Source organism: Polistes fuscatus, unplaced genomic scaffold, assembly GCF_010416935.1.
Source record: "Polistes fuscatus isolate 324 unplaced genomic scaffold, CU_Pfus_HIC Scaffold20, whole genome shotgun sequence".
Lineage (NCBI taxonomy): Eukaryota > Metazoa > Arthropoda > Insecta > Hymenoptera > Vespidae > Polistes > Polistes fuscatus.
The window spans coordinates 2620019-2638698 of NW_025113097.1; the positions used below are offsets into that span (position 1 = coordinate 2620019).

General features: G+C 35.3%; 5 protein-coding genes across 7 annotated transcripts; 2 read left to right on the top strand and 3 right to left on the bottom strand.

Moving 5' to 3' along the window:
- Positions 1-721: 721 nt before the first annotated feature.
- LOC122517522 (mediator of RNA polymerase II transcription subunit 22) lies at positions 722-1615 on the bottom strand. The gene is made up of 3 exons (XM_043635961.1): positions 1428-1615; positions 1216-1348; positions 722-1058 (listed from the first exon to the last, which is right to left on the bottom strand). Exons 2-3 carry the CDS (start codon positions 1316-1318, stop codon positions 739-741), a joined length of 423 nt encoding a protein of 140 aa, XP_043491896.1. The 5' UTR covers positions 1319-1348; positions 1428-1615; the 3' UTR covers positions 722-738.
- Positions 1616-1837: 222 nt separating this feature from the next.
- LOC122517525 (gamma-aminobutyric acid type B receptor subunit 1) lies at positions 1838-8225 on the top strand. Of its 2 annotated transcripts, XM_043635963.1 has the most exons (12): positions 1838-2382; positions 2468-2566; positions 2647-2781; positions 2869-3039; positions 3127-3625; positions 3741-3868; positions 4108-4400; positions 4482-4725; positions 4835-5078; positions 5145-5539; positions 5633-5771; positions 7412-8225. In XM_043635963.1, exons 1-12 carry the CDS (start codon positions 2242-2244, stop codon positions 7429-7431), a joined length of 2508 nt encoding a protein of 835 aa, XP_043491898.1. In that variant the 5' UTR covers positions 1838-2241; the 3' UTR covers positions 7432-8225. The 2 variants fall into 2 exon arrangements, with proteins under 2 accessions (XP_043491898.1, XP_043491897.1); XM_043635962.1 differs by lacking the exon at positions 7412-8225 and having other exon boundaries at positions 5633-6011.
- A 331-nt stretch (positions 8226-8556) lies between these two features.
- LOC122517526 (probable nucleoporin Nup54) lies at positions 8557-12600 on the top strand. The gene is made up of 4 exons (XM_043635965.1): positions 8557-8780; positions 10224-11650; positions 11734-11961; positions 12075-12600. Exons 1-4 carry the CDS (start codon positions 8681-8683, stop codon positions 12195-12197), a joined length of 1878 nt encoding a protein of 625 aa, XP_043491900.1. The 5' UTR covers positions 8557-8680; the 3' UTR covers positions 12198-12600.
- On the bottom strand, positions 8793-10326 carry LOC122517528. Its single transcript, XM_043635968.1, has 4 exons — positions 10151-10326; positions 9765-9968; positions 9540-9689; positions 8793-9474 (listed from the first exon to the last, which is right to left on the bottom strand). Exons 2-4 carry the CDS (start codon positions 9795-9797, stop codon positions 9070-9072), a joined length of 588 nt encoding a protein of 195 aa, XP_043491903.1. The 5' UTR covers positions 9798-9968; positions 10151-10326; the 3' UTR covers positions 8793-9069.
- A 39-nt stretch (positions 12601-12639) lies between the features above and the next one.
- LOC122517527 (zinc finger protein ZIC 1-like) lies at positions 12640-18131 on the bottom strand. Of its 2 annotated transcripts, XM_043635967.1 has the most exons (4): positions 17235-18131; positions 16549-16995; positions 14460-14603; positions 12640-14384 (listed from the first exon to the last, which is right to left on the bottom strand). In XM_043635967.1, exons 2-4 carry the CDS (start codon positions 16992-16994, stop codon positions 13136-13138), a joined length of 1839 nt encoding a protein of 612 aa, XP_043491902.1. In that variant the 5' UTR covers position 16995; positions 17235-18131; the 3' UTR covers positions 12640-13135. The 2 variants fall into 2 exon arrangements, with proteins under 2 accessions (XP_043491902.1, XP_043491901.1); XM_043635966.1 differs by having other exon boundaries at positions 16549-18131.
- Between the last annotated feature and the right edge of the window lie 549 nt (positions 18132-18680).

Genomic DNA, 18680 nt, shown 5'->3' on the forward strand with positions numbered 1-18680 from the left:
ATTAATTAGATACTGTAATGGATCTTCAACTATTTTGTGATGTAATACTTTTATTTAATTGCCTATGTATACAAGATCCATAATTGGTGGATCATTGTCACAGCGTTGTGCTTACACTGTGATACTCTTGTTACTCTTCTAGTATTCGATAGTAATTTTCAAGGAAATACCTTGAAAAAAACAAGAGCAAGTCGAAGACTAGCGTTATGTCTGCATGCTATCGATAACTGCGCCGATTTAGGAAGATTCTACGCGTAGCATTCCAAATTTAATAACAAAGTATTGATTTATATCCTTTTTGTAAAGTAGATTTTAATCTCCTTATTACAATTGGGAGAACTCCGTAATATTTCTGTAAATTATATTTGTACAATATGAGCAAGTATGATCATCAGAGTCCATATTGTTACACAAGTAGCATTTATGATCATCCCTAACATTTGACGCTTGAATTCACATTACTGCATTATCAAATATACTTATTAATTAGAAATATCGTGTGATGTATATCGTATGTGTGTCAAAATATTGAAATAATAAAATGATATAAGTATGTCTTCACATTCTACGTGTGTGTGTATATATATATATTATAATATTATCATAATTATTAAATGATATAATCATATTATAGAATTTGATCTCATTTATTTTACTAAATATCAAAATTTTGTAATATCGCGCGTGAGCAGAAAAAAAAAGAATTAGAAATTGCCTAAGAGAGATTTAACACAATTGTTATTTATATATAGAAGTATAATATTCTTCTTCTAAGTCATACAAATCGGCTGCCATATCATCTCTCAAAGATGCCAGTTTTTGATCACATTCAGCTTGCTTTGTTCTAAACAATTTACTGTTATGAGCTATAGCATCATTGACAGACGGAAAGTCATTAAGAATCAGGTATTGTTTTATATCGGAAACTAATTTCATCAGGGATTCACCAGCTCTAACAATGTTAGCTGCCCTAACATGCATTTCGAATGTGTCCTGCTCGCATTGAGCCATCCGTGAAAGTTGCGAATCATTTTCACCTTTAGCAAGCTTGACGATTTCTGAAGACACAAAATAATCGAATTTAAATGAAAGTCAAACTCTCGAAAACAAAGTTAGAGAATTCAAAGAAAAAGGATCTAGACACAAAAGAACGTTCAAAACTGATAAAGAATTAAGAAGAAAGGAGGTACGATTGAAGAGGTTAGGAGGACGCACCTTCGAAATTTTCTAGCATCGATTTAACGTCGTCCTTCAATCGCGTTGTATATGATTTCAACAAGGCTTCTTTACTCTGTGGCAATGCACGTTGCGCAGCCATTTTTTGGTCCACCAATAATGCACTTTTATTCTTAAAAACAATAATCTTTTAGACTTGTGCAACAAACTAAGTGCACCACTGACTATGATGTTATTCAATTTTAACTTACCAACAACGTTAATCAAGTCGACGAAAAAAGAGATCAAATTACATGATATCGGGGAAAGTAATGTACGAATAATATAAGAGTCATGTTAAATTAGAAACGATACAACCTTAACGTAAACTAACATAAGCATAACTAACTGATAACACGTGTGCTTTCTCATGAGATACCTCTCCTGGAAACTCTGCATTACCGACCGAGCAATGATACGATCAAAAGAATATATTTTCAATTTACTGATTATTTGCTTATAATTAATATAACTTCAAGTTTTCAATTACAAAAAAGGAGCTTTTGAATAAGGAATTATAATATGATTTATTTTGTTGTCATTTTTTTTCATCGATTTAAACAGAGAGAGAGGGAGAGAATTGTACGAACGTTCTTGATAGCCACCCCTTATCCCCACCACTATTCCCAAGTCCCGGGATGGAATCAATATGAAAGCTCCCGCGAAACTTCCGTCTTCTATTAAATGGACTTTAACTCGGACAATGAGATGGTCGTCAGCTCGATAAACATCTTCTTCTTATGATAATGATCGAGTGTTCGCACATAGTAATTTGTCAATTTTTAAATTGATCGTCTTGAGCGACCGCGCGGAAAGGAAAATTGAAAAAAGATTTGTCGGAGGGGGTGAAAACAGTCTTCAGTCTCGAGGTCGAAACAGAGTTGGTGCAAGAAGAGAATGAAGGCTATAAAAAAAGTCCGCCTTTCGAAGTCGCGTTCATTCGGCGTGTCGTAGGGATAATTTCAAAAATACGAAAGGAAAAAAGAAGTAAAACCAGAGAGAGAGAGAGAGAAATACAACAACACAATGTTGGTCCTAATCATCTCCGTTTTGATGTTAGCTCGTACGGTCATCGGTTCGTTACCACCTCCTGATGAAAATGACAATGTCCTCCACATTGGTGGTATTTTCCCAATAAACGGAAAGGGTGGTTGGCAAGGTGGTCAGGTGAGCGTAACATTTTTATATTATTTATATAATAAAACTTGTTATTTTTAAATGAAGTATAAAGATTGAATGTATTCGTGATTAGGCTTGCAAGCCAGCCGTAGATTTGGCATTGGATGATGTTAATCGCGAGAAGAATTTATTGCCTGGTTTCATTCTGAAATTGCACTCTAATGACAGCGAGGTAAGAAGATTCAATGGCAGATGGATAGGTAATTTCTAATTGAATATACCGTTTGATAATTTATCGTATTTCCCTTTCAGTGCGAACCTGGTCTCGGTGCCTCGGTAATGTACAATCTGCTCTATTACAAGCCCCATAAATTAATGCTGTTAGCTGGATGCAGCACAGTTTGTACCACCGTTGCTGAAGCTGCGAAAATGTGGAATTTGGTTGTCGTAAGTAATTTTTCTTTTTCTTTATTTTTTGTTATCTTCGAAATTTGTTAAGAAGAAAACTAATCGAATAAACTATATTTTGTTTAGCTGTGTTATGGTGCTTCATCGCCAGCTCTTTCAGACAGAAATCGATTCCCGACTTTGTTCAGGACACATCCATCCGCCACTGTGCATAATCCCACGAGAATCAAACTTTTACAAAAATTTGGCTGGTCCCGCGTCGCCATACTGCAGCAAGCCGAAGAAGTGTTCATTTCTGTCAGTTAATTTATATTCCTAAATATATAATATATAATGTGATAATTTTCTAATATATTGTTATGGGTTTTTTTTTCTATAACGCAGACAGTAGAAGACCTAGAAGCACGTTGTAAAGAAGCAGGAATAGAAATAGTCACTCGTCAGAGCTTTCTCTCCGATCCTTCAGATGCCGTGAGAAATCTGCGTAGACAAGATGCAAGAATAGTCGTTGGTCTTTTCTACGTTGTAGCTGCAAGGAGAGTATTATGCGAATTATATCGTCACAATCTTTACGGGAAGAGTTACGTTTGGTTTTTCATCGGATGGTACGAGGACAATTGGTTCGAGATGAATCTTGATAAAGAGAATATCGCTTGCACCAAGGAACAAATGAGACAAGCTGCCGAAGGCCATTTAACGACCGAGGCTCTCATGTGGAATCAAAATAATGATACAACTATCAGCGGTATGACGTCGGAAGATTTCAGGCAAAAATTGAATAAAATGTTGAAGGAAGATGGCTATGACATCGATAACAATCGGTATCCCGAAGGTTATCAGGAAGCTCCGCTTGCATATGACGCTGTTTGGTCTGTAGCATTAGGTGAGCGTGTCACTGTTACGAAATAAAAACGAAGATCACGTATTCGATGTTGGAAATTTGAAATTGGAATTTGAATTTTGTTGCTGACTAGAAAACACTTTTTCTTATCGATTAGCATTTAACAAAACTATGGAGAAGTTGAGTAAACTCGGCAAGAGCTTGAAGAACTTTACCTATACCGACAAGGAAATCGCCGATGAGATTTATTCGGCTATCAACTCGACGCAATTCCTAGGAGTTTCCGTATGTAAATAATGTTCAAAATGTATAGGGTGTATAAAAATGACGTGTCCGCTTCTTCGTCGGATATTTCATCTTCAATTCGTGATTCATTTTGATGCAAATTTTCAAGGTCAGATTTCTTTAACCATCAATAATTAATTCATCCTTGAAGTTGTGGCTGGCCACATTTTACGCGAAACGCTCTGTATATTTAATTACATTTATCTTCAATAATGTCTTCTTTGGACGTTTGTGTACAGGGATACGTAGCTTTTAGTTCGCAAGGTGATAGGATAGCATTGACACAAATCGAGCAAGTAATCGATGGGAAATACGTTAAGTTAGGATACTATGATACGCAAAGCGACAATCTTACTTGGCGAAACATGGAACGTTGGATTGGTGGAAAAATACCTCAAGATAGAACGATAGTAAGAACGATTCTAAGAACGGTATCACTGCCTTTATTCATATGCATGGGAACTATATCGTCTGTCGGAATCGTTATAGCGATTATATTGATTATTTTCAACGTTTGGAATAGACATCGGAGGTGTGGAAGCATTTCTCGTTCGATAAGCAACGCTATACACATCTAATTTACGATTATTTTCTTATGTTGCTCTCTTTTCAGGGTAATTATGTCTTCTCATCCGGTATGTAACACGATCATGCTAGCCGGTGTGATAGCCTGTTTCATATCTGTATTTCTTCTTGGAATTGATGGCAGATTCGTTTCGCCTAATGAATATCCAGCAGTTTGTCAAGCCAGAGCTTGGATGTTGTCTACCGGTTTTACCCTTGCGTTCGGTGCCATGTTCAGCAAAGTATGGCGAGTTCACAGACTCACTACCAAAACGAAAGCTGATCAAGCGAAGGTAACTCCCTTTGGTGTCCTTCTAATCGAACGTTTACGTATCTTTACCACGAGTTTTCATTTACTCGTCCGTCAACTGCATCGTTAACTTCTTTTTCCTTATTTTTTAGTTGTTCATGGCCAAACAAAAAGTTTCATCTATACAGAAGAAGATTCAACCGTGGAAATTGTATACCATGGTAAGCGGATTATTGGTGATCGACATCGTTCTTCTTGGCCTGTGGCAAGGATTTCATCCTTTACAAAGGCAAATCGAGGTTTTCCCATTGGAATCACCACCCACCGGAGACGACGATGCGAGAATAAGACCGGAATTGGAACATTGCGAGAGCGAACACAATAGCATATGGCTCGGTTAGTATACAGATTTTTCTTATATGTAATACAAGATTTTTCATTTGTTGAAAATGATTGTTCTAGGATTGATATATGGTTACAAAGGTGTTATTCTGGTGTTTGGATTATTCCTGGCATATGAAACTAGAAGTATCAAAGTGAAACAAATTAATGATTCGAGATACGTAGGCATGTCAATTTATAACGTAGTTGTACTATGCCTTATAACAGCCCCTGTTACGATGGTTATCGCCAGTCAACAAGATGCCAGTTTTGCTTTCGTAGCATTAGCGATTATATTTTGTTGCTTTCTCAGCATGGCGTTGATCTTTGTACCAAAGGTAATAGAAGTGATTAGGCATCCCAGGGATAAGGCAGAATCAAAGTACAATCCTGATGTATGCTTATCAAAGGAGGACGAAGAAAAATATCAAAAATTATTGAGCGAAAACGATGAATTGCAAAAACTTATTGCCGAGGTAAACTGTTCATTGTTTGTATTCATTTTGTATAAAAAAACATGCAAAAGTCATATATGTTTTTTTCTTTCTTTTTTAACTTCTTCGCTGCAGAAGGAAGAGAAAATCAAGTTTTTGAAACAAAAGCTTGCCGAACGTGACCTATTAAAAGGAGGAGGTGGAAATATCGGAAAGGATTCCTTGATTGTTGCCGATTTTGTAACCGGCGAGGGAACTTCGGATAGTGCAATCGGTGGGGGTATTTCTGTTAATACAAGATCCTCGCGAGCTTCCGCTTCCGATTTTGAGTTGTCGGAATCGTACTTATAAATACCAATTACAATTCGATCTCGATTCATTTAAAAGACGTTTCAAATAAACCAAAGTTTTGTGTACTTTTTGTACCAAAACTATGGTATCGCAATAGTCATTGTCACCAGTAATTCACAATTGTATCACGAATAAAAAATATCGTTGTTTCCGAGAAAAAAAAGGTAAGAGAAAGAAAATAATGTTAAAAGAGAAAGTCAAATATCGTGTAAAGTTTAGTAAGCATGCGATGCTCGACGTTTAATCGCTTAGATTCGTACGAATACTAACGAAAAGTGTATTCTAGATTTCTATATTTGTGTAAATGTGTAAATGTTGAACCGTCTGAAGTATTCGAAAACGCAGGTGCGCGCGTAAATACGCGATTGAATTCGTAATTTCGTGTTGATGGTAACTCGATCGAACGTCATTTCAAATTCTAATTCGGTGATAACCAGATCAAATGTCGGCCTAGACCATTTCAAGCTGTTCTCTCTCTCTCTCTCTCTCTCTCTCTCTCTCTTATTTTACTTTGACGACTGCAATATTCTCTAGTGTTCTTTTATTAATTATAAGATTTTACTCATCATAAAATAAAAAATGATACAAAGTATTATATAAAAAGAGCATACAGAGAGATCATAGCACAAATTTGTTTGAAAATCCGGCAAACTTCGTTTTACGGAATCCGATTTTAAGGACCAACCTAAATCCTAAATATTATATATTACTTCGAATATTAATTTTGGACATCTATACATATATACATGTATATATTATTTTGGACAATTATAAATGTAGGAGGGGGAGGAACTCCTACATCTTTAATAAGTAGACATCCAGACCAACATTTTTCGCAAATTCTACATTAAATGTAAATTTGTAATAATTATCCTAATCACCGACCACGTCAAAAATTCCCGGGTCCAAAGAATTAACATATATCCGATCGTTTTTTGACGATACAATTCAACAGAAGAGATACAGAGTATTTATATTTATTTATTCTTGCAATTGAAAGTTTAATCTACATATAAATATTATAGGATAAAGATATGTATGTGGTGGTAGGTTTATTTGTCACCTAAACAAATCTCTGTCCCTGTGGCATCGAATATATATAGTTTATTATCGAATAAATAAATTTAGATGTGAAGCCAATTGCAGTTAAATCTCGTTAGATCATACTCGTTATTCTTTATTTGCTAACCGATGTAAGCCTCATGAAGTCTGCTCCCAAATTTTTTGTAACGTTTCAATTTAACGCTTCCATGCTGATGATTGATATTATTAAACTATTCGCAAATACCAATAATTGGATCCTTCAAAAATATTAAAAATGCTAACGAGATTTAAACGCTCAAACAGTTCGACCATTCATAAATAATTTGGGAGTCTTGATGAGGTGTGCTATTGTAATTTTATCTCACCTATACGATATAAATAATCGTTTTTCCATATAGAAAAATTCAAATATTATATCCTTTTGGGACACTTGCATTATTATTTATGAATGGCATTACTCTTTTAAAGTTTTTTTTTCATTACATTTCAAGGATATGGTTTCTGACTTCTTGTTTCTAGATACGGACAACATCGGCTGATTACAAGATTATCATCAGCTACAAACAATATCAAAGCAATATGCACGAACGGGCTAAAAGTTTACGACAAAGCTACCTTCTAAAATTTAATATTAAACATACCTGTGCAATCATCGCGCATCGATTTCCAAAGCTTTTTTTCTGTTGGACAAAAACACAAATGTTATCCATAATCTCGAAATACAATTTCATCAATTAATATATAATAAGGATTGTCCATTCTGAATCATTTCGTAATTTACTAAAAAGTAAAAGAACCGTTTCGCGTTTCTAAAACGCGATAAACACGATTTAACTGCAATTCGCAAGTAATTATATTATCATCGTTATCATTACAATATCATTATTACTATTATTTTGTTTCTCTCACATTAGACAATTGTGTAGCTAATGGTCAAACGTGTTTCCTTTGTGATTGTAGTTTTATAATACGTTGAAAATTATTATTATTATTATTATAATTATTATTATTATTATTATTATGTACGTACAACGTAGATTAAAAAGTAAACTATAAGCACAAGAGCTGGAATATGCGCGTTTTATCTGCGGATCTGCGCTTTCTTTAGAAATTTTATCAACAAAATTAATCGATATCGTTATATCGTAAGCGTGTTCACTACACAATATTTTTTATTGTGTCTCATTTATTTAAGGTCATGTAAATGACATACTCAAATTGTATATTTATAATAGCATTATCAAAATGTTAAAGAAAGTATCTTATATGTACGTTGGTATATGAAGATATTTATTTTTAAGTTTTTCAATTATAAACTTCGTTAAAAACTGTACGTGCGTGCGAATCTATATTATTTCACCCTACATCGTAATTACATATTTTTTTCGATTAAATTTGAAAATATTTCATCGAATTGATTAAAAATCATTATATTATACTATCATTTTTCTTGTTAAATATTAAAATTTAATGGAATCTATTATTACTAATCTGATAAATTAAAGTTGTTTTTTTATCCAAAAAGATAGGATATAATTAAGAAATTCCATTGTAAATAATAGAATTGCATAATTTGTTTTAAAATATCAAATCGGCATGATATATATTTCGAATTTCCCGCGATCTGTCTGCACCTGTACCGATTAAGCACGACTTGCACTTTTTTAACGTATCCCGCCATATTTGCTAGTATCGTTAGTGCACAGTAGTGCGTGGTTTACCGTTGTTAAGCATTGTTTTAGACGCACAGTATCTTCTTTTACTTATTTGTGAATCATTTATCGCAAAATGTCGTTTGGAACAGGATTTGGAGCCAACACATCGGCACCTGCTTCTTCCTTTAGTTTTGGTTCGACAGCTACTGCAGCTCCCACACCAATTAAACTGGGTAACTCACATTGTTTTAGGTTATATCATGCTTGCGATATCGCATTTTTAATTATGTCTGACAAGTCTCTTTATTTCTCATTTTTTACTATCTTCTATTATGAAAGACTATTTTATAAATAATTATTTAATAAAATAATAAAAAGTAACATACGGATATTTAAGTAATACAAAATGTGTAAATTTTTAGGTTAAAGTAGTTTGCATTTCTGGCGCGAAATTTCTATAATGCCCATTTTTAGTATAAAACATTGCAAACTTTTTATGGTTCAATATTTGTCAATAATTTATTATTTTTTCAAATAGCTGCTACTTGTTTTACTAGTTGTATCTGATATTTTGTCCGTTCTAAGAAGCGGCCGATTTAATCCATTACATTCAGGATCACAATCAAAATCATTTCTTTTAGAACAGTAGTTGTTCCTTTTTGTTTTGGAAATCATGCATGCTGTAATGCAACATAGAAATAAGAGAATCAAACATGAAACGGTTAATATTACAAATACAACAGAGCGAGTTGTATGTGCAGACATGGTAGAATTGTTTGCCGATATCGTAGTATGAATGACATTAGTCATTGAGTGCGATACAGTTGTTTGATCTATAATTTGTGTGTTAGGTGCAGTATCTTCAAAATAATACATTTCGCTTGGTATTTTCCCAACTGTTGTTATCATAATTTCTGCTGTAACATCCTAAAAGCAATTATAATAGATAATAATATAACAAATATTTTGGAATTGTAATTAAGAAAACGTACTCCAATTGCCTGATCCGTAGTACCAACTTCATTCAAGGTTTCGGTAGAGAAGTCTGGAGAAGGAGCATCGATTTCTCTTAGAACTATTTCGTTATTAGATGATGTCACCCTTTTAAAGAAATTAAGTGCCATATCCTTAAATTTAGGATGCTAAAGTATAAAGATAACATTTTCATAAAGATATTCAATGATATGAAATAGAGATTTAAATATTTGAAATCTTACGTGCAACTGATTTTGTTGACTCATAAAAGACATTGTCTTTTTTTAATACTTTTTCTGGGCTAAAGAAAAAAATCTTCACACAACTTTGATACATAAATTATTTTACGTTTAAATACACATCTGTATTAATAGGCAAGAATCTGTTACGTTTTATGTTTCCACAGGATGCTTTGATAAAGATTATATTTTTACATTTATAATTTTCTGCAATTTTTCATTATTTCTTTATACACATGTAAAAATAATAATATAAACGAATAACATTGAAATTATCATTAATGAATCTAAACTTTTGTGTTCAATGTATGCTTTATTGACATTGTATAAACAAAAGTTAGTGAAATCTAAAAACTAGTTAACTTCACATTGAATATTCATATTTTTACCATTTTATTTTTCTCAAACTCAGGAATATTAGAAATCGGTTTTCTTTAACTTTTGAATAAATTTCGATAACAGGATTTGGGACTCCAGCTTTTGGATTCAGTACACCAACAACTTCGGCTTCTAATCTTTTTGGCACTCCATCGACTCAAACTACTGCATTTGGAACAGGAACAGGATTTGGAACACCAGCAGCTACAGGCTTTGGTACTATACCAAGCACTGGATTTGGAACAACTCCAGCATTTGGCACTCCAGCAACCAGTGGTTTTGGTACTGGATCAACTTTTGGTACCACTTCGGCAACAACTACTGGATTTGGAACTCCTTCGACGTTTGGCAGTGCCCCTGTTCCTTCAACTGGTTTTAGTGTATTTGGTACAACGACAACTACAACTTCATTAGGATTTGGCGGATTTAGTGGATTTGGGACCACGACCACGACTTCTGCGCCAAGTTTATTTAGTGGTTACGGTACAGCGAGTACAACTCCATCGACAAATTTTTCCTCATCTATTGGTGGTTTTGGTAGCTTCGGTCAGAAACCTACAACAACAACTGCTATCACAGGTTTTGGCACACAAACAACAGGTAGTATTTTTGGTTCTGCTGGTTTTACTGGATTTGGAACTGGGATACAAACGCAACAACAGCAACAACAAATACAACAGCAGCAACAGTCCATTTCTGAAGCACTTTATAACGCTGTGTTTAATTGTCAGCTTTATAATGACGAACGAGATAATACAATTGCTAGATGGAATCTCATTCAAGCATTGTGGGGTACTGGAAAGGCGTATTATTCGATAAATGCGCCGCCAATCGATTTGAATCAAGAAAATCCATTATGCAGGTTTAAGGCCATCGGCTATAGCCGTATTCCCGATGCTGATAATAACGATGGATTGGTTGTAATTTCTTTTAGTAAGAAAGAAAAGATGGTAACGGAAGGCAAACAACAATTAATTGCATTCTTACATGGTATTCTTGGAAATAAACCTAACTTAACAGTGATGGTCGATAGTATAAAGTCTACAGGAAAAAATAAATGTCAAGTGTCTATTTTTATTTCTGAGAAAGGAGTAACTGGAAGTTCGAGAAAAATTCCAGCTAATGAATTAGTTGCTTATCTTTCTCAGCCTATGCAAAAACAACAACTTTTGCAAAATGGTGTAAAAGACGTATTTCCGTTTGTTAAATTAGATCCTACTCAATTGAAAGAATATTTAGATAATCCACCTTGTTCGATTGATCCACGATTGTGGAAACAGGCTCAATTGGACAATCCAAATCCAGAGATGTATATTCCCGTACCAATGATAGGTTTTCAGCAAGTGAAATATAGACTGAAATGTCAGAAAGAAGAGACAGCTAGGCATAGAGCTTTTCTAGATATGGCTGCAGAAAGAATTCAAGATTTACAGAGGCAGCATACCGCCACGCAAGCAAAATTAAAAGAGCATAGGAGAATATTGTTGGAACTGCAGCATAGGGTATTACAGGTAGAGCAATAATTAATTATAACACTAATGAATGTTGTATTAGTTAAAAATACAGTTTACGAAATAATTGTATTATTATACAGGTATTGGTACGTCAGGAGATTACCCGCAAAGTTGGTTTGTCGTTACAACCAGAGGAGGAAACTTTGACTCGTAGATTCGAAACTATGCATTCACAGATAAGTGCACCTACACAATTTAAAGGAAGAATCAGCGAAATGTTATCTCAGCTTAGAATGAGACGACATATAGATAGCCAAAATCAAGAAAGGTATACGATGGATCCGATAGCACAAGATGACATAAAAACGGTATGCTAAACGTTTATTTATGATATTAATTTATAATTAAATTTGTTCACGTTGATTGCATTAAGACACATTATCGATTTATTTATTAAATAATTATTATTTTGATGTCTCAGTATTTAAGTATGGAGCAGCAAGGGATGGCTCAACTAATCGATACAATAAATGCCGATTTGGTAAGTTTAAAAATAATTAAGGATGGTATGTCAGATCTTTTATTGAGTCACAGTATACCCTGAAGAACATTCTAGTAAAAACTATGAAATTATGCGAACGCGTTCGCTCGACAGATTGTGATATGTTGATCGCATCGGATAACATATCGACAGTGTTGTTATACAAATTATTGCGATTCGATCGAAGTTTGCGAAAGCTGCCAAATACTTTATTCAGCACATTTGTTAACAACTTGTGCCATATGTGTTATCATTCCATAAGTCTGTCTATTATTAAAAATGAGTAATGCAGCAAAACAAAAGAAAAGTTTTCAATTTATGGTAGATGCGTTATTAATTTTGTTACTAAATATGATTTATGTGAATTACCTGCAGTTCTTGCTGACTACCTGTGCGTCGTTTTACTTGTTTAATGTCGTTTTCATTACCGTTGAAATAAAAATTATACGATATGGAGAAAGAAGAATAACAGTGTTGGGCGTTTGTTAAATTTAAAAACAATAAATAATTTTTACATAAATAATATATATATTTATTCATTATCTTTCTGGAGTAGAATGCGCTTTCCAAATCGGGAAATTGCATTCCTGGTTTATTAATATTCAGGTGGATCGCTTGTACGAAAGTGCGTACATATATAATATTTATATATATATATATATATGTATATATTTTTGTCTATTTACATATATTACATATGCATGCTTTTTAAATATAAAATAATAATAGTGTATCGATATTAGAATGCGATTTCAAATTATTGTAGAGAAAATCATATTGATCGTGTGTAATATATACATAATTCGTAGCATTATAATTTAAGATAAAGTCTTTCCTTCTCAATCTACTAATCACCTTTAAATATTCGTCAATGTCAAATATTTAACACTCGAGATAACACATTCATATATACGTTATATTCTAAAGATCCATTAAGGCACGACAAATGAAGGCAAGCTTTTTGATAATTTTGTTGTAAAAATTTTCTTTTAGATACACCATTATTTGTTAATTGTTAGGTCCAAGGGAAGATCTTCTTCCATTTCAGTAATATTCTCATTTTTAACTCTGAGATCTTGTCCGCAAGTATTGGTATTGTCAACAATATTGCTCCACATGTTTTCTAAGCCATATTGCAGATCCACCGAACCAAGAAGATGCTGAAAGAGGGGATTTTGCGACTTGAGTATAAGATCAGAAAGCATCTTAGTTTTTTCCAAAATACTGTTATTACTATGAACGCAACATTTGTGACGGCAGCAGCAATCTTCTACCATATCTTTATTCGTTTCCTCTTTTATTGGCTTATGCTCGAGCACTTCTATCTTAACGTCTTCGGCTCGCTTTATCACAGAGTTTCTTATAATATCGCAACCGACGTTGTTGCTCTCTTTTTTGCAAGGTGTACTATTAACGATTGAATCGATATTTCTATAATCGACCGTGCTTATGTTACTCTGACATTCCATTGGTTCTTCTGTTTTAATTGGTGTCGATTGCATTCCAATTCGTACGGTCATTGTTTCTGGAACGTGTCCTGGACTAGTACGAGGAGATATAATTGTATTACCAATCGTATTTGCGTAGATCGGATTCACTTGGATCCTATCCGGTATTATGTAGCTGTCGTCATATATTTTCGAATAAATTTTCACTTCTTGTCCATAGGAGGAATTTTGTACAATGTCATTTTCTTTCCGTTGATCTTGCAGATTGTACATGTTGTTCCATTCGACAAAGTTCTTCTGCTCCTCGAAACTATTGCTCGCCTTTGGACTCGAGCAAGAGGTGTTGCTACTTTCGATACTGGAATCCTTTTTGTCGGATTCAGAATGAGTAGTACAACTGCTGTTTTGTTTCTCGGGTGAGGTAGCATCGAATCTCGTTTTATCTTGTAAATGGTTATCATCCAAACTCTTCTCCTGCACTTTATCATTGTTGTTCACATAGTGCCTGTAAGTTTTTACGTGGTTTCTTAGGGACGAAGGATCCGTATACCTTTTTGGGCATCCCGGAACCTTACAACAATACGGCTTATCGACGGCATGAGTCCTGGTATGTTTGAATCTATCCGAGGAATTAGAATAGGCCTTTTTGCAACCTTCAACAGGACAGACGTACGGACGTTCACCGGTATGGGATCTAGCATGAATCTTTAGGTTCTCTGCTCTACTGAAACTCTTATCGCATTGGAAACAGTGATGTGGTTTCTCGTTTGTATGCGTACGGACGTGGACCAACATCTTGTACCTAATCAAACGAAAATGTCAGTTATCTTCCTTATTTACCTGCTTAATTCACACATTTCAAAATGAATTTCTTTACCTGGCATTAAATCCACGTTCACCTCTCACACATCCTTCCCATCCACAATAGAACAATCCTTGAGCACCAGGCGCAGCGTGTAGTCTCGCGACGTGTCCAGCAAGCTGTTCCAACGATGCGAACCATCGGCCACAATTTTGCCATCTGTAAGATAAATTCCATATATTGTCATTTTATTTACTCGCATAGATTTACATTTTCTCTGAACAATTTTTATCCGATATATCTTATGATTATTCTTCTCTTTGAATGAATGAGTAATCTTACTTTATCTAATACGACTTATCAATGAGGAGTCTTCCTTTTAAAGAAACACTTTTGCAAGAATAGAAACGCAGTTAGCGTTTCACAGTTAGTGTGTCGGTTCCGAGAAAGCAACGGATACGAAGATAGCTCGGATGATAGGATACCACATATAAATATAGATCGGGCTTGGATATAAGTTTATGAAAAGTATCGTTGTTGTGTATGATTTGCGTCACAAATATATTCACTGCGAATTGTACGGACAATTGATATCAATTCTGACCATTTAGCGATTGGCGTCATTTGACACCAGTTTATCCGTTGGTCATTTGAAGTTTTTATCTCTTTCTCGCTTGCAGTCCAGTGACTTTGTATTCCGTTAATCGGATACGTGCAGCAGGGGGTCGTAGATCAAGGTGCATTCGAAGAAATTATTCTCATGCTGACGATCGGGAAAAGGAATTCGATTTTTGTGTTGCCAATGTTCGACAATAAATTCCTTGAAAATATATAAAACGGTAAACAATTATCTAGAAATTAAAACGACTTTCTATCCTCTTTCTCTCTTTCTCTCATACGAGATTATCTTGAAGCATCTTTGACGCAAATCCCATTCGTATCAGTGAAATTATAAGATTTTTTTCAAGCGTTTCCGCGTAATATTTTTCTATAATTTACATTGGTTGCCGTTTAAAAAATCTTTTTACGTCAACATATTTGTGACGAATTAAAACTCGAACATTCTTCTTATAAGTATATTATATCTTTGTATTTTTATTGTTTCTTTTTTTTTTTAATTCTTTTACTTTACGCGTTTTGTATCTACAAGTGAACAAATTTCTTTCTCGGCGTAGAACAACAGAACGTTTTGCTTTTCGAGTTCTGCAAGCAGTCATCGAACTCGAACGAGGAGTGAAAATATTTTCAAATCTGTTTAGAATATACTCGAGGGAATCTCTGATATCGTCTAGCTAGCTTTTAAGATAAGTTGTAAACTAGTTGCAACCGGAATACGCCGCGTTGCAAATGTATATTTTACAGATACACGTGTGCGCGTGTGCAAGTGTGCACGAAAGAGATAAATTAAAGTAGTTTCGAAAGCGAACGAGCAAGTAAGAAAGAGAAAGAAAGAAAGAAAGAAAAACAAAAAGCCAGACCAACGATTAGATAGAAAACTTCAAATGCCCTCCCCCTTTTTAAATAATATTCAAACTAATAACACTCTCGAGACGAGACGAGTATATAAAATAATAATGAAAATTATTTGAGCTAATCGAAGAGCAACTGCTCGCAAAGAGAAGATCGCGATATTTTTTTCCTTAATCGTCTGGAAAGTACAATAAACTCAATGTTTGCAGATAAAATATGAACTCGCAAGTGGCGCGAGTGAACGTGTAACGTATGTCATTATTCTACTATTATTTTTGTCGCGAATATGTGCGCAGAAGAAGCAGAAGAAGGATAAGAAGATATGTAAAAAGAAGTTTTTTTATTAATGTAAGATTAAAACATTTGTTTCCAATGCGATAAAAGGTATATGCTTTAATCTTCAAACTAATTCAAACGCGATTTAAAGCGACTTTAGATAAAACGTTATTTATCGCGTATCAGGAAATATTAGAGAAGGATCTATTATTATATATATATTTGATTTCTAATAGATCCAATGTTAATAAATTGCGTTTTATTATTTTATCCCATACATTATCAATTTAGATGTTGAAACGGATCGTTGAACCACAAATTTTGATCGCTGTAGAATAAGATCAGAGAGATAACATAAAATATAAAAGCAAGTTCATTTGATTTCCGTAAACAGTAATTTATTTATGTTGGGTCTCACCTGCATTTGAGTTGGGCATTTTCTCCCCTTCGAACGGAACCTAGCTCGAGACTAGAACTGGAGGCATCGGAATCACTGTGAGCAGGACTCGGCGGTGGGCCCCCATTTCCGAGTCCGACAACAGCAGCAGCAGCAGCAGCGGCAGCAGCAGGAGAGGATATTCCGAGGCCGGGCAAAGCGACGACGCTCGGAGAATTTGGCAGCAGTTCCTCCTCCGCCGGCATCCTTCGAGGCCAAACCGGAAGGTTTAGCGATCCCTGCCGTTGCTGCTGGTGGAGCTGGTGATGATGCTGGTGGTGGTGTTGCTGCTGATGCTGGCTCAAGCCCCCGTAGTCGTAGTAGCTCGAGTTGGAGTAACCGGAAACCGGGTTGTAAAAACCCGGGATCGCTCCTAGCAGGGTGCCAGGATAACGAGCGGCACCGTAGGGACCAACGTGGCTTGGCATTCTGCCCGGAACGTAAACGATCATTTTTTTACCCCTTTGTTTCCTTTTAAGAAGAAAACCTCGTCGGGTCTACCCAAAGACGTGCAGATTTTGGTTTTAATTGCTGCTTCGATCTAAGATCTCTTTAGGTCAAAAAAAAAAATTGCAGCTTCTTCTCGGTAATCCCCTCCCCCGTTTTCCTAACTTTAACTTCGATCCTTAAGTGCAAAAAAAATTGCAAAAATCTCAACTATAGCTTACGTGCAAGACTTAATCTTATAAGGAGGAAGGTATCTGGAAGATCAACGGCAACACGCAACTCTTGGGCACACCAATTCTTTCTGCAACTTTGTACAAATTGAACGAATCGATAGTATTCCTCGTTCCCTTCAAAATTTCTCTTACCAAGGGACAATTTTGTTCTCAGAATGTGTTTAATCGTGAAGGAAATCGATCGATCGATCTTCCTTCCATCGAACGACCACCGCAACAAGACTTTCCAGGTCTTGCTGATTATCGATAGAACCCTTGATTTCTGAGCTAACCGTATAAAACTCCAAGTCGTTGCCGGTATAAAATGAAAAATACACACACGCACTACTCGCCACTCTTCCTCAGCTTTTCGCACCCCCCTTTTTTTAGCACTTAGTCCGAGTCCGTATCGTCAGATGTATTTGAACCGGTTCGACTTGAGTATACGGTAGCTCAGGAATTGTTTGCTGTATTCGATCGAGAACATAACGATGCTGGCAGCTGACGACGCTCGTCGATCGGTTAAACGTGGCCGTGGCATTTCGCGAAAATTCTCGCCTCGTCGATAGGCGAATCGTAAAAAAAGATCTTTCGACTGATCCACGTGATTCCTTTTTTTTTTCTTTTTTTTGTGATCCGTTCCCTTCTCTAATTAAACGAGATCGTAAACCGATTCCAATCGGTGCTAGGATAAACGAGACTACTTTCATCTTTTCTTTTTCACTATTTTTTTATATCAATCGGGGGCGCGTTTAGGATACAACAGTTCAACCGAAGATCGACTTCTTCTTCAACGCTATATCCAGATATTTTTATTCCAATCGATGGGCTTTTTTTAATGCGACAATTATTTCAACGCGCGACACACAGAAGATCTTTGAAAACTGGTGTCTCCGTGGAACGAAGAAGCTTTATATATTAGCTAGCTATCGTCTTTGATGCCCCCACTTTCTGGTTTATTCCGTCGACGATGACGACGACGAACGATAACAGAGTCACTTGAGAAAAGAACGAGAAAGAGACAGCTTGTAATGTATCGTGAACTCATAGACGTCTCTGCTGGTGCTGGCTGCTGTTGCTGCTAACATTCATCATAAAACGAGACAGTGTCGCGAAGGATGGATGAACGTTCGAATAATCTTTCATTAGTGGTCATCCAAATTCAATCAATACAAAACTTGACTCAACAACTGTATCGATTAGATACACGATAATTAACAATGATACAAACTCTATTCTATTTTGAATCTTTCGAGGATCGAGATTAAGATCGATTGCTTATCAGCTTGCTTTTACAGCAAAACAATTCCACCAATGGAAATGATCTTATCGAAATTTTCGATGAAGTCATACGTCGTTGATCGTTTGATCCGTGATACACTTGGAACCCTGATAGCTTTGATTTTAGGGCAAAAGGGGGAACGGGGGGAAAGCCAGAAATAATCTTCTTAATAT